At 45.4% G+C, this 25541-nt stretch overlaps 2 protein-coding genes across 2 annotated transcripts in view; one reads left to right on the top strand and one right to left on the bottom strand.

The window, feature by feature from the left end:
* Positions 1-417: 417 nt before the first annotated feature.
* CSRP3 (cysteine and glycine rich protein 3) lies at positions 418-9857 on the top strand. The gene is made up of 5 exons (XM_004418515.3): positions 418-551; positions 4711-4879; positions 6624-6756; positions 7914-8007; positions 9547-9857. The coding sequence occupies exons 1-5, from the start codon at positions 440-442 to the stop codon at positions 9621-9623; spliced, it is 585 nt and encodes a 194-aa protein (XP_004418572.1). The 5' UTR covers positions 418-439; the 3' UTR covers positions 9624-9857.
* A 10608-nt stretch (positions 9858-20465) lies between these two features.
* ZDHHC13 (zDHHC palmitoyltransferase 13) overlaps positions 20466-25541 on the bottom strand; it is a 51061-nt gene continuing 45985 nt past the window's right edge. The window contains exons 16-17 of the mRNA XM_004418514.2: positions 23387-23484; positions 20466-21060 (exon numbers count right to left, since the gene is read on the bottom strand). Coding sequence (XP_004418571.1) covers positions 20922-21060; positions 23387-23484 — 237 coding nt within the window. The 3' untranslated portion in view covers positions 20466-20921. The remainder of the gene's footprint in view (positions 21061-23386; positions 23485-25541) is intronic.

A 25541-nucleotide genomic window follows, 5' to 3' on the forward strand; every position in this document is an offset into this window, starting at 1 on the left:
CTAGATACAAAGATAATACCATTTTCATAGGTTATTCCCACTTCTGATGGAATAATTTTTAAAACCCTAGATGGAAAAAATAACAATACTTAATATTTGTATATAATTTTATATACACAAAATTAGCTCATCCATTCCTTCCAGGAACCCTGTGAGGTACATAGGGGCAGGTGCTATTGAAATTTAACAGAAGAGGAAACTGAGTCCCAAAGTAGGAAAGTGACTTGCTCAGAGCCGTCTGAGTGTCTGAGCTGATTCAATGACATGCACACAGTAACTATTTGCTGAAGGAATGAATGACCCACCAAACACACCAGGGCTGGATCCTGGTCTTCAGACCACTGCACTATTAGGGATTGGTTCACTCCTGACGCAGCCTAAATTTAGGGTATTTGCTTTACACCCTTTTAGACTTGACCTCTGTCAGAGAGTCTTCAAGATGCCAAACTGGGGCGGCGGAGCAAAATGCGGAGCGTGCGAGAAGACCGTCTACCACGCGGAGGAAATCCAGTGCAATGGGAGGAGTTTCCACAAGACCTGTTTCCATTGCAGTGAGTTGGGGGAGGAGGGCCCCTCAGCATCCTGAGGGCATTTCAAAGTGCGGATTTAGCCACAGATAGGTGCATCATTGGTTCTCAGAGCACAATCAAGGGACCAGCAGTATCAGCATCCCCTGGGGACCTGTTAGAAATAGCACTTTGGGGCCCCACCTAAGGAAGGGATGGCACTCTCCTGAGCACCCACTCTCCAAACACTTGCCCAGCTCAGAGGCCATTTCCCCGCAGCTCAAAGTCAGAACAAGCTGGCCTGCCACTGCTCTCAGTGCTGAAAACCTTGACCTGGTGGCGACATTTACAAAGTGTGACTTGGCAGGGAAAGGAAGCCATCACTTATCTGGAGCCAGGATGGATTTGGCTTTATGTGTTGCTCCCACTGGCCAGCTGTCACTGAAGCCAGCTGCGACTGGTCTTTCCTAAGAAAGAACCTGTGTCAGGCAGGGGGCAACTCGTGCCAATTTTGTAATAGTTAGAAAGGTAAGAGTTTAGGGGCCTGGGCACCAGTAGGTTGACAAAGGGAATCTTTACCATCACCTGCCGGACGTAGATTCACAAATGTTAAAACTGGGGGAACTTTAAGACCCTGTGGTCCACCTGGGAGTCTGGCTTTGCCTGACTCATGTGACCTTGGACAAGTCATTTCCCATCTCTCAGCCTGGGTCACAAGCATCTGCCGCAGAGCCAGGAGTAGAACATGCACCTTCAGCCTCTCGGTCCAGTCTCTTCAACACAACTGCATTTTCCTAGTAGCGAGTCCTGTTTTGGGGGCCTAACCTACCTTCTTTCCTTCCCTCCAGGAGGTCTGGCTTAAGGGCTAGCTTTACCGGGCATTTGGCAGACACCCTTCCCCACACCCTACCCCTGTGCCTCAGCCCAGTGGCTGCAAGGTGTCACATTACCCCAATCTGTTTCAAACATGACTTCAAGGGTTGGGCTCCATCTGTTAGAGCAGAAAGACACTCCATCCTTAAGCTGCCAGAAATAGTAACGTTTTATCCGCTACGGGAGTTTCCATTATCCCTTACCTCCCACAGCAAACATAATTCTCATCCAAGAACTGGGGAAACACTGCCCTGAGTGATTGGGTTGGTGGATTTACTAATGCTGTGAGTTTTAATGATGGATAATTATTTTTAAGTCATCGTACACATCCATCAGATGGAATAATAATTGTAATAATAATATTCATCATTATTATTACAATTATCCAGAAGCCATTGCTCAAGAGAGTTCATTCCACAACCTTCTGACTTTTGTCCAAAAACAGCCATTGTTCTTTAAAAAAGAGTGGGGGTGAGGGGTATTGGAAAGTACAGTGGAATTGGAGTAAAATTGACTGGGGTTTGAGTCTGGGCTCTGCCCTGTACTAACTGCATGACCTTGGGCAAGTCATTTTGCCATCAAGCCTCAATTTCCCCATCTATAAAATAGAGATAGTTGTACCTACCGCAAAGGTCATTAGAAGAAGAAAACTGGGGCTCTTGATCTGGAATCCAGCCTTCTAGGCCTCTATTTCCCTTTGATCAACTTTGATACCTGAGCATGAACAGGAAACGGGAGGGCAGCTTTCCGTGGTGAGAGGTGTCTTGTCTTCCCAGGTAGTGGGAAGATGCTCTGTGTAATGGAGCCTTGGTAGAAGGGATTTAAGCATTTGGTGGTTCATCTCTTTTAAGCCTTTGATATTTTCCTTAGAACTCACAAGCGGGATGGGACTCTGAGCAGTAAGTTTCTAGAGCGGTTGTTGAAGAGGAACATGATTTTCTAGATTATCATCACAAGACTTGCCTGTCCACAGGCCACCCTGTGCTGGAAATAGGGTTCAGAGAGGCAGAGTTACCTTAGCTTGTCTCCTGGCCAGTGTTCTCCTGACTTCTAGACAAATCTTAACCTTTCCTATCAGCACTGTCCAAAAGAAATATAATGCCAGCCACATATGTAATAAATTTTCTAGTAACCATATTTTTAAAAAGGTACAAAGAAATGGGTTACATTAATTTTAAGACATTTGATTTAACCCAATATATCCAAAAATTATCATTTCAAAGTGTAATCAATACACGAATCATTAATGGGATGTTTTACATTCGTTTTTTTGTGTGTGCTGTGTTTGAAATCTGGTGTGCGTTTTGCACTGAGAGCGCATCCCATGGAGGGCAAGGGGCTGCGGTATTGGACAGCACAGCTCTGTGCCCGAGCGTGAAAGCTGGTCAGAAGCCAGGGAGTGGCTGTAGAATTAGCCAGGACAGCATAGGACATAGGCAGTCCTGGAGTGATGGGAATGAGCACTGGAGGAGGAATCAAAGGATCCGAGGCCAGTCACGGCTCTGCAACTTACCGTCGTACAATCCTGGACAACTCACTGATCTTCATGCACACACACATGTCTGCATTCATTCACTCATTCCTTCATTCAACAAGCGTTTACAGAGGACTAACTGGGCCAGGGCCTGTGCTATGTTCTGGGGATATTAAGATAAAACAGTTTTGCCCTCAAGGAACTCAGAGTCCAGAACATCAACGAATATTCGAGAAGTTGTTCTGGAGATTGGTAGCTGATGGCAACAAGAAGGGCAGAGACAGATACATACCTTATATGCCCAAATATAAGCATTTTCCCCCAAAATTATTCCACATAAAAAGGGTTTGCCTTGTGTTCAAAGCCTTATAAAGTCTCTATAGGACATTCTCTCAGTTTATTTATTTATTTACATTTTTTTTAACAGAGAATTTTTAACAGACACGATGTTGACATAATACATAGTTTAATAAACTCCTGTGTGCCCATCTCCCCAGCTACCCAACCACCAACCACCAACCCCTAGCCAGTCCTACCTCATCTACAACTTTATCTTCTTCTCCCACTTCCCTACTCAATTACTTCATTTTTTAACAACAAAATACCATTTGAGGAAGGCATATTAGCCTGAAACAACCTCATTCACTGCTGGATTGCCTAGAGAGGTCACTTGATGGAACTAGTCAAAAAAGAAAAGGAGGCTAATAAATTGAATGCACATGTTTTATTATTCCTGGGGATATGACCTCACTTTTATAAGCACTGGATATCACCATAAACAACCTTTGAGATCATTGTTACAAAGCAATACAGCAAGTTGTTAAGTCGTGGAAATCCTACGTATTTTTTAAAGCCGCCCTAATGTTATGCCACTGGGAACTTGTTGAGATACAATTTCCAGGGGACAGCCTTCTGCTCAGGTATAGGCTCCCTTTCCAGTGAGGCAGACAGAAGTGAGATGAGCTTCCCTGGAGAGTGGGGGCAGCTGCCTCAGATGAGGGAGATGCTGACGCTGAAGATGAAGAGAAGGAATTTGGAAACAATTGTTTCCTGAATTTGTGTGAGATTAGAAAAAAGTAACTTCTCCAAATCAATATATTATTGATTTATATTCTTAAATTAAATAGTCTAAGTAGGTATTTGACACTTTCATTTACATCCTTAAAAGTTTATTTTTTCAAATTGGCAAAAATAAAAACCTTTCTATAAATCTTCTCTTTGGAAAAATAGGGGCTTGCCTTCTATACTTTACATTATGGGGGACACTTAGGTAATACACAGTCACCAGGGGGCTCAAGCCAGTATAAGCTAAGAGTCTATGAGGCAGGTCTACCCACTTCACCACATCCCCTTCTTCCAGAACTGGATCAAAATTAGCCTGAGTGGTAATTGTCTCTTCGAAATCACTGTGCTCTTCAAACGCCATGGCCAATAGAGAAATTGCTCAATCCTGATTCTGATATGATTAAGGAAATAAGTTCCTCTCACACGCATATGGACACACTTCCTCCATGCCATTTGGGGTGAGACACTCAGGAATTCAGGTTGTTCCGATTCAGGGACAATATTCTTAGCTGGTCTGAGCCACATACCCAGTACCCAGGCTAGCCTTCACCTCTTTCTAGCTGGGTGCCGTTGGACACATTACTTCCCTCCTCTGTGCTTTAATGTCCTTGTCTGGGAAATCAGGACTGCTTTGGAATCTGGGACTCAGGACACATGCTCTGGTCGGGAATCAAAGCTGTGTTTGGAGGAGGGCCCCTCATGCTGGGTCTCTTGGCCCCAGCATGGCATGGGGGTAGAGGGGTGGGGGGAGGAATCTCAACCCCACCCTCCTGACCCTCCTTTCCTCGGCAGTGGCCTGCAGGAAGGCTCTCGACAGCACCACGGTGGCAGCCCACGAGTCAGAGATCTACTGTAAGGTCTGCTATGGGCGCAGGTACGGCCCCAAGGGGATCGGGTACGGACAAGGCGCTGGCTGCCTCAGCACGGATACGGGTGAACACCTGGGCCTCCAGTTCCAACAGTGAGTTACTGCCCTGCTCTCCCAGCCGGTTAGCAGGACAGTTCATTCTGTTCCCATAGCAACGCTTTCTGGAAGTGGGAGAATGGACTCTATTGTTGACTTGCCAACAATAGGAATACTCAGCCTGACCAAGTTTTAACAATGTGTCATCTCTCCAAAGACTCTCTTTAAATTGTCTGCCTTTCTAAAGGGCAATTACTTTTACAGCATGGCTCTTGCTTAGCATGTCAAGAGAAAACCCAGAAAGTACAGATGTTCCATTGTTTGACCTTTACAAAACCGCATGGAGTCTCTTCTCTTCCCCTTTGAGTGTTTCTGTGTAAATCACATAAATATGGCAGGGAGGCAATGGCCATTCTCTGTGTGCTCCTCACTAAAAGATTTCTTCCTCTGGGTTTTAAGATGACTAATGTCCGCATGGCAGAGGGAGTGGGTCTGTGGGGATGGGCTGTGCCTCAGGAGCAAACAATTATTTGTGACTGTTCTCTGGGTCTCCCTGGCTGCTTGTTGCCAATACAGTGCTGAGCTTCCCCCTAACACTATCCTAGAGAAGCTCGGATATCATGCTGTGCCACCTCCATCTACCAGTCTGTTCTACCAGTCTTGACCATCACGCTGACCTCTAGCCCAGAACTGAGCATAGACTGACAGCCACTCACCTACAGCCGCTGTCTGGCCAGCTGGCAACCGGGCTCAGCTCTGCGGCAGGACTGGGTAGAGAGGCGCAGCCCACCCTGAGGCAGTGTCCCATGGATGGCTTCCCTAGAGAGCAGTTAGAGCATCCAAAGAGTCATCTGGTCCCTTCCAAAGAGAGTAGCCCACGGTAGAGCCTGGAAAAGTGCAGGGATGTGTGATTACTCATTTTAATTTTTCTCATTACTCAATCCCAACTGGACACTCTGTTTCAATAAGAAAGATGCCACCTACTGTATTCTCTGCTTCTCGTCACTCAAAGCTCACTCCTCTCCATGAGGGCTTTCCTGTGATGCTGCACAAAGAGGAACACGTCTGGAGACCTGGGTTTCATCCCAGCTCCCCAGTTCTGAGCTTCCTGACCTTAGGCAGCTACTCCTCTGGTCCTCACTCTTCTCCAACCAGCTCTGCCTGCTTTAGAGGTTATGGTGAGACCGAGCAATAAACGTACAAGGAAACACCAAAAGATATGGGAACACTGGGGTTATTACTGTGCCTTTCTCTCGGACATTGCTCACATGGGGACAGGTGACCTTTGGATGCAGGATGACATCTTGAACTGTGACAAGGAATGCATCAGCTCATTGGATGATAGTTTGTTTACTATCAACTGTCAAGATCCCATCTTGCCCTGTAATATTTTCACCACTCACTTTGGAAAGCAGACCAGTGGGCTTTAAGATGGTACAGAGAAACCTAAACAATCACAGCGATAATAACAACACAACATCTACAATGACAATAATACAGGCTAACATACATGGAACACTTGCCCAGTGCCTTGCATCAGAAAGGAAAGACTTAAATCAATTACAGCTAACGTTTATTTGTCCTTGCTACATGCCAGGCAGGCACTGTACTAAGTGCTTTACTCATGTCACCTCACTGAACCCTCTCAACAACTCTGTGAGGAAGGCACCATGATTATCCCCATTTTCCAGGTGGGGAGTCTGAGGCACAGAGAAGTTAAGTAACTCACTCAAGGTCACACACCTAGTAGTGTTTGCCAAGGGAGGTCTATAGGTTTCATTCATTTCTCTTTCTCCATCAGGTCCCCCAAAACGGCACGCTCAGCCACCACCAGCAACCCTTCCAAGTTCACTGCAAAGTTCGGAGAGTCAGAGAAGTGCCCTCGGTGTGGAAAGTCAGTCTACGCTGCTGAGAAGGTGATGGGCGGTGGCAAGGTAAGGACTTCTCTATGAGCCAGAATGGATTTGCTCATCTCCACCAGATCAGTTGGGAGGAAGGACAGAAGAAAGTAGGAACTGCAGGCGGGTCGGGAAGACCCTTCATTCTCCTTAGCTCCCAGGAACCACTCTAGGTTCCTCACCCACATTCCCGGGCTGTGACTGTCACCCTGCAGCACCTTTGGAAACTAAAACTGGTGCAATTCAATGCAACAAGCATTAGCCCACTAGGAGGAAGGTACCCAGCCAGAGGCTCTGGAGATACAAAGGTACACAAGACCCCGCCCTCAGCGTCCACAATCCTTCCAGAAAGGGGTCAGCCCTGGAGCACGTCACCACCGCATAACTCAGGCCACTGCTAGCACCACCGTGATGGGCAGAGCAGACATCTCACAGCAGCAGAAAGCATCCTTGCTCCCAAAGGTCCTGGCTTCAGCAAAGGCATTGAGTGTCTGAGACAGTAATGCGCACTCGCTCTGCGAGCCCTGGTTTCAGCCTGAAGCCAGGGCATTCCCCAAAGGACTTGGGCCTTACAAAAGAAAAAAATCTGTTTATCCTAAATGAGGGAGGAAGGCCGCGGAGAGCGTCTGACTTCAGCTATGAGGGCATCTCCACCCCAGACGGGCTGTCGGAAGGCTGATTCTGAGAAGCCCCGGCCTGCGCCTGGTGGCCTCGCAGGTGTGCGGAAGGCAGGTGGTCTTCCGATGGTCCGAGCAGTGCAGCCGTCTCCCATGGGAAACACACGGAGCTCAAAGGAGGCTGAGTCGCCTGGATGCTGCCCTTTTCCTCGCTGTTTTCTTCTTTCACTTTATATTCAACATAAATTTTACCCACTACTCCAGTGCAAGTTCCCCTCTCTCCACTTTGTTCCTCCATCTTCTAGAAAGAGGAAGTCCTTTCCTATTTAGTCTGTTTTGAAGGAGTAGATGTAGAAGTCACCTGGATAAATTTATTTTTAGGGGTTCTGAGAATTGCTGGCCAAGTCCACAGCATCTCATTTTCTCCAAACCTAATGTGAGGGCCGATTAGATACGCAAATGGTTAGGCCGGTGGCACTCCCTTACATGCTGCTAGTCAGGGGACTTAACACAGAAACAGAATATACTGCCCACCCCATTAAATATGTAACTGTCCTGCCCTCCTGTGCCCCTCAGCCCTGGCACAAGACCTGTTTTCGCTGCGCCATTTGTGGGAAGAGTCTAGAGTCCACCAACGTCACTGACAAAGATGGGGAACTTTATTGCAAAGGTAAGTGGTTCTGGAGACTCTCCTGAGAGGTTTTCCTGAGGAGGGTCCTTGGGAGGGGAAGTTGTGTCCATACCCGGAGGGTTAGGGTTAGGATTAGGGTTAGGGTTAGGGTTAGGCATGGCTGCTCAGCCTGAGCGGGTTTTGGGCTCTCAGGATGGGGCACAAAACCACCCAAGGGAAAGAAATCTCCTGCCTGACCCAGCTCTGGTCCTGTCCATCAGAGCATCTGGGGGGACTGGATGCTTGCGGATGCTCAGTGGTTTGGGGCAGCTGAGTGCCTGGTGGGGAGAGAGAGGACGAGGAGGAAGCAGTATCCTGACTCCAACCTGGAAAAGGCCTCAGGCCTGGACAAACAGCATGGCATTCTCTTCCAAAAACCCAAACACCTTTTGTCCACCTGAGTGGCAGATAGGGGTGACTGGGGGAGGAGGAACTCAGTTGGCCTCTCTTGAGTTTATCAAGACTGTCTTCCTTCCTTCCCTCCGTCCCTCCCTCCCACCTTCCTGACATTTCTGTTTCTGATGTTGCACATCACTTAGTGATCACAGGAACAGAACTAACAAATGGGTTTTCCTTCCAGTTCTCACAGCTCTGCCTGTAGCTGCCTCCAGGATCCCTTTGTCTCGTAGAGACCTAGTAGAGGCTTATCTCCTTCCTGATGCTACAAAAAGGAAGGGATGCATTAGGGTCATGGCAATAGGCCCATTCTCTTGACTAGGCCTATTCTGTTCTCAGTGGGATGTCTCAACATCTCCAGGGGTATGTGTTGGAGTGGGGTGAGAGGGACAATGGGAGAGTAGCAAGAGAGAGGACATCACTGATCAGACTGTAGGTTGCCAAGCTTTCTCCATAATGAGACAGGATGGGAACTGACACACAATCTGACAGGGGTTGCCTCCTCCTGGCAGTAGAGGGCCCCCAGCATTCATAGGCCATAAAACCCTAAAATGTTGCTGCAGCCAGCAGGGAGATCAACACATAGATAAATAATTGCATTTCCAAGTGAAAAAAGCTCTAGTAGGGGACCATGCACGGCGCAGTAGCATACAGAGAAGCAAGTGATCAGCTTGGGGTGTGAGGGAAGGCTCCTCAGAAGACAAGCGTCCTCTGGGTCTTGAAGGGGAATGTGGGTTTGGGAGGTGGCATTCCAGGAACAGGGAGCAGTGAGTGCAAAGGCACCAATGCCGGGCATCCTGGTTCATTCGGGGAAGTGCAAGTTGCTCTGTGTGCCTGGAGTGAGGGGCGAGGCAGAGGCAGGAGAGGACAAGGCCGAGGCCGGCAGGCAATCAGGGGCCAGATCATGCCAACTCAAAAGAGAAAATGCTTCTGAACACACTTAGCGCAGTGCAAGGAAATATCAAGACTTTTTACTAGCAGATCTAAAACAAATCTAGTTCAATTTACTTAAAAGTTAACTTATGAGTATGTTTATCAGAAAGCTGCCTCCAGCAGGGGAGGACGGTGCCCAGACAGAAGGAACTGAAATAATGGTGCTAACCAACCCATTCTGTCTCCCCTCCATCCCCTTCTCGTTCACAGTTTGCTACGCCAAAAACTTTGGCCCTACAGGGATTGGGTTTGGAGGCCTTACACACCAGGTAGAGAAGAAAGAGTGAACAGGGCAGCATTTCTCAGATCTCGCGTCAGCCTAAAGCATTCACCAGGAATCCTGCCCGATGGAGACCCTTCCCCAAACACCCTCTCCTAGGTGGACGGCATTTCTCTTCAGAAGTGATCAGTCTTTACCCAAAGTTAGAAGAGACCTTTGGAAGAAAATGATTAGAAGTCAAATCTGTAACAAATGCTTTATTGTTTACGATCCCTGGTGTGGGAGAGGCAATCAATAAATGTTCTAGCCATACCTCGTGTGTCTCTGGATCTTTTATTGCAAACAGAGGGAAATTTTCAACAAATTGAGACGTAGTTTGAAAAACTAGCTGCAAAGGTGGTAAGAATTTTGGTGTCAACTGGGGAAAGAGTGAGGAGGGGGAAACGAGACAAGAAAAGCAGTTTTCCAGAATCTGTCAGCCGTGCCTCTTTCTGGTTATTACTGCTAATGGCAAAGAAAACAGAGGTCCAGAGAGGCAGACAACGTGATCACAAATCCTAAAAGGAAAATCAGAACTAATAAAACTGCTGAAGAGCCGATCTTTTTGTCCTATCAATCATGGGCTTTGCAATATCACACATTTCGTGAAAACTCAGAAATGGCAACAAAATGTAGCATTTGCTTCTTGATATAAACGGCATGAGGATGATTTTCTTTTATTCTGGGACAATTCCCTAGGGTTTAGCAATTTTCTTAAAACTTCTCCTCCATCAAATTGCCAGCCTCGCAAACGAAATGCAGCCAATTAAAAATGTCCTCGTCTGCCTCCTCAGCAGCTCCCAGTGGCTCGAGCACGTGTGTCGTCTCGGGACTCCGCTTCTAACAACCACAGCATTTCTCCCACCACCGTGCAATTCTGAATTATTTGGAGTATGGAAGCAAATGAAAATCTATTGATAAAAATTATGAAACCCTAGATGAAACCATGGGTTTTTCTATGCTCCACGTCCCAAGAAAGCTTTCTTTAAAATGAGCATTTATTCAGGGCTGCTCATTGCATCTTTGGACAAGGCCCTGTACTGACTTTATTACTTATCTATTTATTAACTTTTTTTTTTTTTTTGGTGAGGAAGATCAGCCCTGAGCTAACATCTGTTGCCAAACCTCCTCTTTTTGCTGAGGAAGATAGGCCCTGAGCTAACATCCGTGCCCATCTTCCTCGACTTTATATGTGGGATGCCACCACAGCATGGCTTGATGAGCGGTGCGTAGGTCCACACCCAGGATCCGAACCTGTGAACCCTGGGCCGCCGAAGTGGAGCACACAAACTTAACCGCTTCCCCACTGGGCTGGCCCCATCTATTTATTAACTTTTTGATGCTCAAAATGCAATTACATCTGATCATTTTCTCTGTTTGATTGGTGTTAATAGAATGGTCCAGAAAACAGAAAATAGCCGGCTGAGGTTGTGTCCCACTGCACTTTCAAGGAGAGAGTGTAGGAGTTCGTTTACTTGTCCAGAGTCAGTCACTGGGGTGATTCAGCTGCCGAGTTCCACCACCACAGCCTGAGGGTGGAAACACTGTACATTCTACATTCTCTGGGGAAGCAAGCATAGGACAACGTATGTTTAATTTGTCAACTTTTCACTAGAGCTACATCGTCAATCGAGCAATTAACACTACCTGTAATCAACTGAACTAACTGAAGCAAGACCCCTTAACTGCGCTGACTTTAAAAGCAATATACCACCTTGATCCTTCACTGGGAAGTTGCCTCCACTAGGGCTTTCCAGGCTTGCCGAGGGTAAGACACACACGTGACATGACTACTGGACACTGCAACTTCTTCTCCTCTACCCCTCTCCCAGTTACTAGCCCCGCCATCCATCTGCCCAGGAGACTGAAGCTAAAAACCTGCGTGTCCTTAGCTTTGCCCTCTCCCTCACGCCACCTTGTCTCACTGCTCAAGCCTCCCTGACTCTGACTCCAAAATGTCCCTGGAATACACCTTGTCCATTCCCACTTTTTGGAACGTGCGTCAGTCGGCTAGGGCTTCCATAACAAAGAACCATCGAACGGGTGGCTTAGACCACTGAAATCATGTTTTCTAAGTTCCAGAGACTAGAAGTCTGAGATCAAGGTGTCATCAGAGTTGATTTCTCCTGAGGCCTCTCTCCTTGGCTTGTAGACGGCCGCCTTCTCCCTGGCTCTTTCCTCTGTGTGTGTCTGTGTCCTCATCTCCTCTTCTTACCAGTCATGTCGGATTAGGGACACCTGAATGACCTCATTTTAATTTAATTACCTCTGTAAAGACCCTACCTCCAAACACAGTCACGTTCCGAGGTACTGGGGGTTAGGACTTGGACAAATGTGTTTGGGGAGGGGGGACATAATTCAGCCTATAACAGTATGTCATATAAGCACTTTCAGGAATGGGCCTTGGACTTACCCATTCAACTTAGCTTTAGACAATCTCTTCCATACCAGCTCCAGCTACAGGCAAAGGTTGGAAGCTTTCCAAATCTGCCAAGTGCCCTCCCCTAATCATACTTTTCTAATGTTATTCTTTTTGCCTGGAATGTCTGGATGATGGAACCCCCTCCGTCTACACCCCCTAACCCAACTCCTTAGCCTGGTGAATCCCTGCTAATCAAGTCACAGGTCAAACACCATCTCCTCTGCATTAATCTTTTCCTGGATTACCTGAGCAGAATTAATCCACCCCTGTGTTCCCATAGCCACTGTATGACTAACATAGCGCTTGTCTCATCGCAATGAAACTGTGAATTCCCATCTGCCTCCTGGGTAGAACGTGACACACTTGTATTCACAGCGCTCAGCAAATAGTAGGCACTTAAAAACATTTATTGAGTGAGGGAAGGGGAGAGTGTAGGCCAGACTACATGCCAGTTTTGCTAGAATTTAAAAGAAGAGATTACTATACACTGGAGTGAAGGAGCTTGGAAATGACAAAACAAAACAAAACAAACAAAGAACCTTACTGTGGTTCAGCAGCCTCCGTGTTTCTCCTCTGCTTCCTAGACACACTGTCCTGCACGTCCCACGCTCCCCTACCAGTGACTGGGACACGTGACCGAGTTGGCCAACGGAGGCCTGGTCTCCAAGATCTCAAGGAGGGTCTCCATTCTCTCTGTCCACATCCGCAGATGCAGAAGGTGCAGCAGACACTGAGGCCCTAGGAAATGGTGGAGCCACTAGTTAGGAAGGAGTTGGTGTCCCTGCACAGAAGAACACCTGCTAACATCTAAATGGACTGTGATAAGAGGGAGAAATAACCTTTATGTTATGCTAAGCCGCTAGATTTTGGGGATGTTTATTATCGCATTCACTCCCTTCACTACTACACACCTGAAGTATTGGATGTGCTACATCCGAGATATTCACTGCTCAGTGTCCATCCAGTGTCCATCCAGTCCATTTAAGTCGTAGGGAGCATCATCAAGATTTTGCCCAATATTTGTGAAAGTGATTCAAATGTGTCGTCTTTGATGTGACTATACAGATATTTGGGAAAAGGAATGAAGTTATGGCAAGATGGCATAACAGTCAGATCTTGCTGGCCCGGATAAACGTGATGGTGTTTGCCTTGGCTTTAAAATGAAACACGAATAAAACCTTGCTATTCACCCCAAGCTACTGCCTTCTCCCCTCTCCTTTGGGAGCCAAACTGTAAGACTGGGTTCCATTTAGTCCTTAGTGTCTCAGCCTCTGGCTCCAAATCCCCTCCTTGCCCCCATCCCACCCCACCCCACCCTACCTCATCTCCTAATCATCAACCCTTTCCTCAGTTGTTCCTCTCAGCCTCTCCTTAGCTCCTGACCACTGACTGCTTCCTCTTTGAGATTAATCCTTTTTCTTGAATTCCATGACACTGTACTCTCTTGAGTATCCTTCAACCCGACCTCCTCCCAGCCCCCTCCTCCTTCTCCAGCTCCCTAAAGCCATATTCCGTAGGGTTGTGTTCCCACCCTTCTCTTCTCTCATGCTTTTTTTGTTTGCATTGGTTGTCATTTGGTCTCTTTTTAGAAATGATCTTCCCATTTCAGGAAGGCAACTCCCATTTTCACTTTCATCTCATTTTTCCACCTCTCTCCTGTGACAATCTCATCCATCTGTGCAGATGAGTCTCATTCATGCCCTGGCCTCTTTCCTGCTGTCTTCTAGACTTTTCCACTGGATAGCCTGCAAGTACCTCAAACAGTAGGCCCTAACCACCAAACTCATCAGCTTGTCACTCCACACTGTTTTCCTTACTTCTCAGAGAGCATCGCCACCCTCTCATTCATTGGGTTCAACACTTCAAAGTTATCTTTGACTTTCCCTCCTCCTCCTCCTCCATTCAGTCAGTAACCTGGGCCTGCTGGGTCTCCCTGTGCCTTCATTACTTCTTGTCTAGACCGCTATTAAAGGCTTATCTCTAATACTCTGTATCTGTCAGGGTCCAGTCAGAAAAACAGAAACCACATTAGTTTTTTTTTAACAGAGAGAAAATAATAGAGGCAATTGATGAAACAGGTGCTAATATATATATATTTTTTGGATGCAAAGTATCTTTATTTTTTTTAAGTTATTTTTTTGAGGTCATATTGGCTACAACATTGTGTAAATTTCAGGTGTACATCACCATATTTCAGTTTCTGTATAGACTGGATTGTGTTCACCATCAACAATCCAGTTTTTATCTGTCACCGTACTTATGTGCCCCTTTACCCCTTTCACTCTCCCCCCACCCCCTTCTCCTCTTTAACCACTAATCTGTTCTCCTTATCTATTCGTTTGTTTGTCTTCCACATATGAGTGAAATCACATGCTATTTGTCTTTCTCTGACTTATTTTGCTTAGTGTAATACCTTCAAGGTCCATCCATGTTGTCGCAAATGGCACGATTTTGTCTTTTTTTTTTTTTTTTAAAGATTTTATTTATTTATTTTTCCCCCAAAGCCCCAGTACATAGTTGTCTGTCATAGCTGCACATCCTTCTAGTTGCTGTATGTGGGACGCGGCCTCAGCATGGCTGGAGGAGTGGTGCCTCGGTGCACACCCGGGATCCGAACCCGGGCCGCCGGCAGCGGAGCGCACGCACTTAACCACTAAGCCACGGGGCCGGCCCACGATTTTGTCTTTTTTTATGGCTCAGTAGTATTCCATTGTGTATATATACCACATCTTCTTTATCCATTCATCTGTTTTTTTTTTTATAATTTTATTTATTTATTTATTTTTCCCCCCAAAGCCCCAGTAGATAGCTGTATGTCATAGCTGCACATTCTTCTAGTTGCTGTACATGGGACGCGGCCTCAGCATGGCCAGAGAAGCGGTGAGTCGGTGCGCGCCCAGGATCTGAACCCAGGCCACCAGCAGCGGAGCGCGCACACTTAACCGCTAAGCCACGGGGCCGGCCCTATCCATTCATCTGTTGATGGGCACTTGGATTGCTTCCACGTCTTGCCTATAGTGAATAATGCTGCAATGAAGAGAGGGGCGCATATATATTTTTGAATTATTGATTTCATGTTATTTGGATAAATACCCAGTAGTGGAATAGCTGGATTATATGGTGTTTCTGTTTTTAATTTTTTGAGAAATCTCCATACTGTTTTCCATAGTGGCTGTACCAGTTTGCATTTCTACCAGCAGTGTATGAGGGTTCCCTTTTCTCCACATCCTCTCCAATACTTGTTATTTCTTGTCTGGTTAGTTACAGCCCTTCTGACAGGTGTAAGGTGATATCTCATTGTAGTTTCGATTTGCATTTCCCTAATAATTAGTGATGTTGAACATCTTTTCATGTGCCTGTTGGCCTTCTGTATATCTTCTTTGGAAAAATGTCTGTTCATATCCTCTGCCCACTTTTTGGTAGAGTTGTTCATTTTGTTGTTGTTGAGTTGTATGAGTTCTTTATATATTTTGGAAATTAACCCCTTGCCAGATATATGATTTGCAAATATTTTCTCCCAGTTGGTGGGTTGTCTTTTCATTTTGTTGATGGTTTTCTTTGCCATGCAGAAGTTTTTTAGTCTGATATAGTCCCATTTGTTTATTTTTTCTTTTGTTTCCCTTGCCTGAGTAGACAAGGAAATTTCAAAGGTATTTGAAAAATGCTGCTAAGACTGATGTCAAAGAGTGAACTGCCTATATTTTCTTCTCAGAGTTTCATGGTTTCAGGTCTTACATTCAAGAACAACAAAAGACCCCAAATAGCCAAAACAATCCTGAGAATAAAGAACAAAGTTGGAGATATCACACTCCCTGAATTCAAAATATACTATAACGGGCTGACCCCGTGGCTTAGTGGTTAAGTGTGCACGCTCCACTACTGGTGGCCTGGGTTCGGATCCCGGGCGTGCACCGACGCACTGCTTCTCCGGCCATGCTGAGGCCGCGTCCCACGTACAGCAACTAGAAGGATGTGCAACTGTGATGTACAACTATCTACTGGGGCTTTGGGGAAAACAAAACAAAACAAAATATACTACAAAAATATAGTAATCAAAACAGCATGGTACTGGCAGAAAAACAGACACACAGATCAATGGAACAGAATCGAGAGCCCAGAAATAAAACCACACATCTATGGACAGCAAATCTTTGACAAAGGAGCCAAGAACATATGATGGAGAAATGAAAGTCTCTTCAATAGTGTTGGGAAAACTGGACAGCCACGCACAAAAGAATGAAAGTAGACCATTATCTTACACCATACACAAAATTAACTCAAAATGGATTAAAGACTTGAATATAAGACAGGTGCTAATATTTTTGAAAAAGTAAAGAGGAACACACAGACTTAATGCAGAGATAATAACTGCAGGAGACAGCTACCACCCCTGGGACTGGGGAAGCAGAGAGAAGAGACGGGGGTATCCTAATGTAGACGCCTCGAGGAGAGGTCGCCCAGGGACCAGGAGTCAGACCTCGGAGAAGAGAGCCCTGCCTGGTTACTGCTGGTGCTTCTAAGGGGACACAATGGAGCTGCCTTGGTGAAAAAGCTAGACACTGATTCCATTGTCATTGTCAGGGTGAAGGGCCATTGTCTGAACACCACTGAGAGGAACAGCTGGCAAGTAGGATGGACTGGGTCCCTTCTCCCCTCCTCCTTCCAGCCTACTGGCAGAATTGACGGGAAGTCAGCTGGCAAGGAGATGGTAGTTTCAGAATCCTAGCCCCAGAACACACACGCAGATAGAAGGGCAGATCTGGCACATTTCCCTACCACCAGCTTCTCTCTCTCTGTAGGCAACTTCCCAAAGATCTCTGAATTAACAGCCAGCATTTATTGAGCACTGACTATGCAATTACAATTCTAAGCACTTTATATGTATTAACATATCCAATCCTCATAACAACACTTGAAGGTGCATACAATTATTATCTACATCATACACATAAGGACACTGAGGCACTAGGAAGCTAAGTCATTTGCTCAAAGAGATAAAAGTAGCTTATAACTGGTAGATGCAAGATTCAAACCCAGGGTGCCTACCTATAACACAGATTCCCAAACTTCTTTTTAGCTTTCACACCTACGTGCACCTGAAGGAAAAGCCACACTAGCAAGGTGGGGTAAGGTTCTTTAAGTAAACAATTCTCAAACTGTAGCATGTGCATGTAAGAACCATCTGGGGAACCGGACGAAAGTTCAGACTCCAGGACCCACTCCTCAGAGACTGATTTGGAAGGTCTAAAATGAGGAATCTGAATTTTAAACAAGTGACCCATGGACACCACCCCAGCCTGATTCTGATGTAAATGGTTGAGGACCTCAGTTTGAGAATACTTACTGGGTGGGTGTCGGTGAGAGGGGGAGCGGGGACATAGTTTGAAAGAGTCCATCTGTCCCCAGTTGAGAATCAGTCTTCAAACACAACTCTGATCCCATCAGTCCCGCTTGAAAACCCTTCACTCATTCAACAGACTTCTTAGCTGATTAATTCAAATATTTATTGAACATATACTCTGTGCTAAGCAACATTCTAGGTGCTTGGGATACATCAATGAACAAAACAAAGATCCCTTGTGGACTTTATACTCTAATGGGGTGGAGAGGAAGACAGTGCGCGGCAGCCATCGTAAATAAATTACATGGTAGGTAAGAAGGTGGTAAGGCTACAGGAAAAAGTGCCGAGCAGGGTGAATAGGAAGCTGAGCGCAAGAACAGGATGTTACAACTGGCACAATGTTGAGGGGTAGGCTTCACTGAGAAGCTGGCATCTGACAGAAGGCTTGGAGGAAAGGCGCTTGACTCTGTGGGTTTCTGGGGTTAGCGCACTCGAGGCAGAGAGAACAGGCAGGGAAAGGCCTGAGGCAGAAGCATGCCAGGCAGGCGTGTGGGGTCAGTGTGGGGTCAGTGCCGGGCAAGCAGGCAAAGCGTCAGATCCCGCAGGGCCCTGCAGGCCACGGTCAGGGCTTTGGCCCTTCCTCTGGTGACAGGAGGAGCCATGGGAGCATTCAGGATCACCCTGGCTGCTTACAGCCGGGCGAGGGGGGAGGCAAGGGGACCAAATAAGGCTGTAGTAACCCAGCCAGAGGAGATGGTTAACTCGGGACTAGAGCAGCAATGGTGGCCAGGGTTCAATTCTGAACATATTTTGAAGATAGAGCCAATAGGATTTCTCAAAGAAATGAATCTGGGGTACTATGAGAAAAAGAGGGTTATCAGGAAAAGATTCTAAGGTTTTGGCCTGAATAATTGAAAGGATGTAGTTTATGATCAACTGATACAGGGAAGACTGAGGGTAGGAAACAGGGTTGTTTACTTTTTATTTTAAAATTTGTTTTATTTTTTGTCTATATTTTAAATCTATTTTTTACCTGTGTGGGCAGGGGTAGGGTGAAAATCAGAAGTTCAGTTTCAGTTTTGGACATGTTAAGTTTACGATGTCTACTAGATGTCTGAGTGGGTACGTCAAGTACCCAGTCTGGAGTTTGAGAAGTCTGAACTGGGGTTAAAAACCCGGGGTGTTTTGGCCGAGAGATGGTATATGCCATCATGCAATTGGATGAGATCACCAAGGAAGGAAGTGAGTTGAGATAAAGAGCAAGACCAAGGACTAGGGACATTCCAACACTAAATGGTAGGGGAGGAAAAACAGCACAGGAGACTGGGGGCTCTCAGGAGCAACTAAGCAGATGAGGAGGGAACCTGGAGTGCTCTTTCCTGGAGGCCATGTGAGGAAAGTGTATCGAGGAAGAGAGAGTGACTAATTCTCAAATGCTGCCGGTAGGTTCTGTAAGACGAGGACTCGGAGCTGACCGCTGAATTCAGCAACATGGAAGACACCGGTGCGCTTGCCAAAGGCAGCGTCCATTCGGCACAGGGGTGAGAGCCTCACAGCTGTGAGTCAAAGGAGGAAGGGAAGGGAGGACCTGAGATACTGACTGCACACAACCTTTCCAAGGATTTCTACTGACAGGAGACTGAAGAAGTAGCCCCTTATTGCTCACTCGAATCTCACAGCTCCTTAGCTTACATTCAGGGCCCTGGCGATCTAGCCCCAATCCACCTCCACAACTTACTAACCAAGCTCCCCACTTCAAACATCCCACAGACCCAGGCGGTCACCGTTCTGACGATACTTTACTGTCCCATGGTCTTTTCTCATCAAGTTCTCTCCCCGAGAATGCCTTTCATTTCCAACTCCGTATTTCCAAACTGAGTTATCACTGAAAGACCCTCTCTAATGCCCCATCATCCATAAACTCTTCTTTGATCACATCCACTGAGGCTCTCCCCAACCTCTAAACTAACAGTATTTTATTTGTACCCCTCTTATGGCTTTTAATATCTTCCACATTATACTAGTTTCATTTATCTTAGCTCCCCCTCTAGACTGCAAGCTCCATGATTAGTATCCCAAGGAAATGTCTTATGGCCTGCAAGACCTAGTATGGTGCTCAATAAATATTTGTGGAATAATTTAAAAATGAATGAAATGTGCTTTCCATGTCACATATCAATCAGAAGTGCTGGAATACAGTGGTTCTGAGGGTATGAGGCGGGGAATTTGAATTTTAAACAAGGGAGCCCCAGGCCCTGCCCTGTCCCTGCCATTCTGATGTAAATAGTCTATGAATCACAATTTGAGGATATTGACTTGGTAGGGGTTGGTGAGAAAGGAAAGGAGAGTGGATACAGCTTGAAAATGTCCTTCTGTTCCCCAAAAGAAAATCAGTCTTCAAACACAATTCTAATCACATCATGTCATTCTTAAAAACCCTTCACTCATTCAACAAATTAATTGAAATATTTATTGAACACACGTGTCAGGCAGTATTCTAGGAGACTGGGACTTTAGAGTGGCTACCCCACTTAGCATTCACGTGACCTTGAGGAAGATGCAAACTTCTTTAGGCTTTAGTTTCCTTATCTGCAAAGACTCTGCAGAAGAAAGGAGAACGGATCCTCGAGGAACTGAGAGGTCCATGTGGGAGGAGTACAAAGCGTGGTCCTGAGTAAGACTGGTCAACAGAACAAGGTTGTATCCTTCAGGGCCTTGTAGGTCCTGATGAGAACTTTAGCTTTTACCCCAAGAGCAGCAGAACCGAAGGAAGGGTTTTCAGCAGGAAGGTGTTGTGCCCAGGGGCGCATACACACAATACCAGGAGCTCAAGTTGATTCAGCCTTTCCTCCAGAACAAGGGAAATTAGCAATTATAATCACACCAGTCTAATGTTTCAAAGGTACTGAGTAAAAATAGTAATTAATCTTTAGAATTTCCCATATTCCATTTTCTAAGTAAGATAGAAAACTAAATTAAATCTTGCTTATTGGTGTTAACAGTGATCTCAACTCATTCCTGGAGTCGTGAATCAGTTTATGTCCTATACACACCTTTTCTCAATTTAAGATTCTAGAAGTGTTAAGTGTCAGAAACTAAGCCTCAACTACAAAAAAAAATTTTTATTAAGGTGAAAGCAAAACAGGCACATGTATTTAAATATTTTTTTACATATTTATAGATAAAACAAAGACAAATAATTTATCAAAAATTACAAGTTTAAAGAACAGCACTATTTTGAAACAGCCAATAAAGTATTTGAAAATATCACATTTTATCCATAATTAGTGAATATTATCTGCAAAAAAAAAGTACCTTGCATTTTCTTGTGAAAAATATAAAAGTTTTTTAGATGTCTGAAGATTGTTCAGGAACAGTCCATCTTGCTAAATCTAAAGAAGTGTAATGCCTTTATTGAGAACTTCTGTTTTCACCAATGGCTTTACAAACCACCCGTGATTCCCTGTGGGCTCAGGGAACTCTAAGTCTTCATTTTGCTTGCAGACCTCAGTGCATCAACATAAACACAAACAAATTGGAGTGAGAGTTTGGGTTGCTTTTCTTCATACCGAGCGAAGAACTTTCTCCTTAGCTGGGTGGAAGACCATGGTGTACTGTGAGGTCCAATCTACCGCACCGGGCTTGACCAGGCCAAAGCAGCCACACTGGAAGAAATCTGCGAGGTTCTGGGTGAAACCGAGGCTGCCGAGAAAGGAAGAGAACATGTCTTACTACATTTCCTGTTAGCTCCTCACATTCATTCATTCAAACCACAAACATTCACCGAGAACTTAGAATATAGAACATCATCTGAAGATCCTGCAGGAATCCAGAGGTCAAACAGATGGTTCCTTGGGTTTATGGCACCTTAAAACTGAAGCTGAGTCCCATTCTGGACCTGCATCCCTATTTTGAGATTCCCTGGCTTCTGCCCACTAACTTACTAAGCTCATTTTGGGTCCCTCACTCACTGGAGTGGTCACTGCCACCAATAAGTTTCATTCTTTCCATTCCCACTGCCCTAATTCTAACTTTGATTATCTCAAAGGCCAGAGAGGCCAGAAAAAAATCAACAAGATGGGGTTTTTCTAAACCAGCTAAGCAGCTCTCTAAATTATGTCCCTGTCTTAATTCCTCTACTTCGACTTACATTTTGGAGACTGGTCCTCCAAAAGCCCTGATATGTTCATAGCCCCTCACCTCCCAATCAAAACCCCTTAAAGACACTCCTCCGCCCAGAGGCTCAAATCCAAATTCCTCATCGTTGTATTAAAGGCCCTACACAATAACGCCCTAAGACTCCTTGGGGGTTGACTCTCCAAACTCATCTTGATCAACTTTCTGCTATAGCTACTCTGGCTTTATTTTTCCTGTGGTCATAACTGTGTGCCCCATTCTTCTTCCCTGGAACCCACATTAACCTCAGGTAACCCCCTTATTCTTTTAAGGCCTACTGGTTGTAAGGCCCAGGTCAAGGTCTACTTCCCCTTTGGAGCCTTCCTGACAAAAGAGTCTTCAGCATCATTTTTTCTCCATTAAATTCCTGAATACTACTATCGAGTCCAGTCATGAGGAAGGTTTACTTTTACACACATGCCCCATCTTTCAAGTGCCTAACCCAACCTCTACACACATCAAAACATGTGCACATGAAGATGCTTGTGCCGCTGCTGCTGTCCAATGAGAGTGGTCAGGAAAGCACCATCGCTACTCAGGAGGCAGCTTCCTAGGAAGAGGATCCATTCCTACTCGGAATGGACAGGGAGAAGTGTGGAGACATGCTGGGGATGCATGGGGCCCAGCTCCAGAGCCAGCTAGTGAGTACAAGTCCCTGAGGGGAGGACAAACAAGGCACATCTTTGGTTTGGGCAGGATTTTGGGAGCTAGATTCAAAGTGGCTCTAAGGCATCACCATTAGTTCCTCCAGCTTATGTTGCAACTACTCAGCAATCCCCAACACGCCCAGCTCTCTCACCTCTGCCTCTTTATTCAGACCCTTCTCCGGGGCCTGGAACGCCCTTCCTTCCACCTCCACCATGCCCCACCACAACCTTCACGGCTCAGCTTAAAATTCCACCTCTATCACAAAGGCTCCCATGCTTCAGTGGAGTGGATATTTATTCCTCTGGTTAAACCACTGACAAAGGGACTTGATTATCACCCGTCTGAAACAATCATCACAAGCTTAACACTACTCTCCACTCCCCATCACTTTAGCCATCTCTTCCAATTAAGTCATTTCTCTCCTCTCTAAACACACATGGTAGTCATAACCCAGGCTCGGGTTTCCCTGTCTACCAGCCTAACAGTTTCATCTTGTACCACGAGTGTGCTTTAAAATAGACTGCTCCTGAGATAGGCAGCGAGCGCTCAGATCCCGGGAGGGCCCTGGGTCACCTCCGCAGCACTCCCAGCCTCCAAGACCCCGAGACATGCGACAGGCAGATAAGCTTCAAAGCCTGATCACTCACATCAAAAGATGATGGCCTTCCTACACACACTCTCAATTTTTAACTGGGGACAGGTTTAACATAACCAATGCTCAGGGGAAAACAGATCCCAAACCTGAAACACTAGCTTCTCCCTGACACAGGTGGGCACATTAAACATAGGGCTCAAAGAATGCTGAAAATCTTGGCAAAGCTCACACTCTAACTTTCTACCGAGCGCCTTGTGGCTGCCTTTCTCAGCCACGTGCTTAATTATCTCACACTGGCTTCACGCCAGCACATGCAACCTTGTGACCACATGGCTCGACTGGAGAGAGTCCCCACCTTGGCAAAACTTCAAAGTCACTTATTATTTGTGCCGAGTCCAGTAGACTAAATCTTAAATTCTTACCACCTTGGGGCTCATGACCTTACCACTTACCTCCTGTCACTGAGGCTTCTAAGAAAGAAGTTCAGCTTCACCAGATAACAAGTTAGAGGAGAGCAGAACGGCCATGGGCAGTGGAACTAGGTAGGGAAACCAATGGCTAGCCTAGCGTCTTCCACAGGACTCAGCGGCCAGAACGGATCTCACTTACTTGTACGGGGTCCTCCTGAGGGACAACGTCTGCCTCATCTGCCTGCTCTGCTTCAGCAGGCTGGTTCTCTCGTGCGAGGTCAGGCCCAGAAAAGCAATCTGGAAAAGGTTGGAAGGTACGTGAAAATACCACTACACCGAGGCTCCACCACTCTCAGTAGTGCATCTCAGGACGCAGGCAAACACCCAGTACTCCCCCAAGACTATACCACCTAGCCTTCCAACCAATGATCACCGGTGAGGACAAAGATTCAGCAGCTCTAACCTACACTCTCCTATGTCAATCTAGTAGGTGGGCTATTTTTTTTTTTTTTTTGATTGTCTGATTTTTATTAACCTTCAACAGCACAGTGCACTGACTTAGAGCCATGAAATCATTGCTTTAGTAATTCAAACCATGGCTTATGGCCACGTTTAGATTCTCAACACATTCAGCATGCAACTTTCAGATGAATAAAACAATGTAAGATCAGTATCGGTGCTATTATCTCAACTTGTGTGTGCTTCTTAGTATCTCTTTGATGAAAAAGTTAATCTGAAGTGAAGAACATTTAAATCCATAAATTTGGGGAAGGTTAGGAATTAAGGTAACTTAAAAACTCCCCAAATATTGAAACCATTACTATTCACTGAGTTATCTCATTTAATCCTCAAAACAACTCAAACCTCAAGTTCCTTATCTGTAAAACAGATTATCACATCTTCACCAGATTGTTTAAGGATCTGAGATAACACATTTAAGGTACCAAGTGCCGAGGCTTACAGAGGAGAAGTAACTGGTCCAAGGCCACACAACTTAGAAAGCAGCAGAACTGGGATCACACCTCGGTGGGTGTGAGAACAAAGCCCATGGTCCTGACCAGCAATCTATGCACTCAGGCAGACTTGCTACAGTCAAACCATAACTCACCAGAGCACTCAGAAAGGCTTCAAATAACTAGGTTGTTTTGTTTATTAAGAAAACAACTTTGCTCTGAACTCCAGTATTTGAAAACTATCTAAAACTTTGAGTCCATTTTCCTGCCTTAGAAAATACAGACAAATATATTAACCTTTCTTTTAAAAATTAAGGATATTATAGTCTCATATACTTGTACTTATTCTAAGAGTCCAGAAAACAAGAAAGAGCATTAGAATTGGTGTCTCAAACCTTAGATTCTACATCTAACTCCTCCTCTTACTAGCCCTATGGCCATAAGCAAGACACTCAATGTCTCTTAGGCTTAGTTTTCTCATCCATAAAATGCAGACACTACTTTGGCACAGTCTACACCTCAAATGTTTGTGAGGAAATAGACGGGAAAGTGCTTTGGAATATATAAAGCATATATAAATATTAAGTACTATACATGATAGCAATTAATATCAATAATCACTGGTGCTAATATCCATTCTTACTGCCTGAGTCTGTAGATACCAGAGGGACAGAAAATTAGGATGAATGTTTAGAAACCTCAGTTCAGTCAGTACTATTAGCTTAATTCCCTTTGTATTTTTTTTTCTTTCTTTATTATTATTATTGTAGAATTGGTTACGTTCCCATAAAAGTGGAATACATCTTGCTTTTGTTGAATAATGCTCTAATTATCTGAGGTCTTGCAGTAATTGGCTTAGACTGATCATGGCTGTCCATTCCATGAGGGCAGGCCACAGCCAACAATGAGAATTAGGTTCTGCTCATAGGGGAAGGCAGGCAGCAGGGAATGGACAGAAGCTTCACAGAAAGCTAAAGGTGGCTACTCCCCTGGAGCTTGAACTTTCTAATGGCCATGACCTTCTCTGGAAGTGTAATTACCATTTCCGTTTGTTAGTGATATATCGTTCATTTTCCCTCACTTCCATCCACTTAAGCACTGCATAACAAGGACAAACATGGTTGGAAAAAGTGAGGGAAAATCATCACCTCACATCTGCACAATGCTTTACAGTTTAAGCCATGCTTTCACACACCATATAATTTAATTGTATGACAGAAAAAGCACTTGAATTGGACTGGCAGAAGACCTAAGTTTCCAGTTCTGATTTTGCTTCTCACTGGGTGACCTTGAGCAATTCAATTCACCTCTCTGTACCTCTGTAAAATAAAGAGGTCAGATTAGGTAATTCCTAGGTCCAACACTAACAATTTATTATTCTAACCCTTAAACCATCCTGTG

This window comes from Ceratotherium simum, chromosome 7 (assembly GCF_057802395.1).
Source record: "Ceratotherium simum simum isolate JZ-2026a chromosome 7, ASM5780239v1, whole genome shotgun sequence".
Lineage (NCBI taxonomy): Eukaryota > Metazoa > Chordata > Mammalia > Perissodactyla > Rhinocerotidae > Ceratotherium > Ceratotherium simum.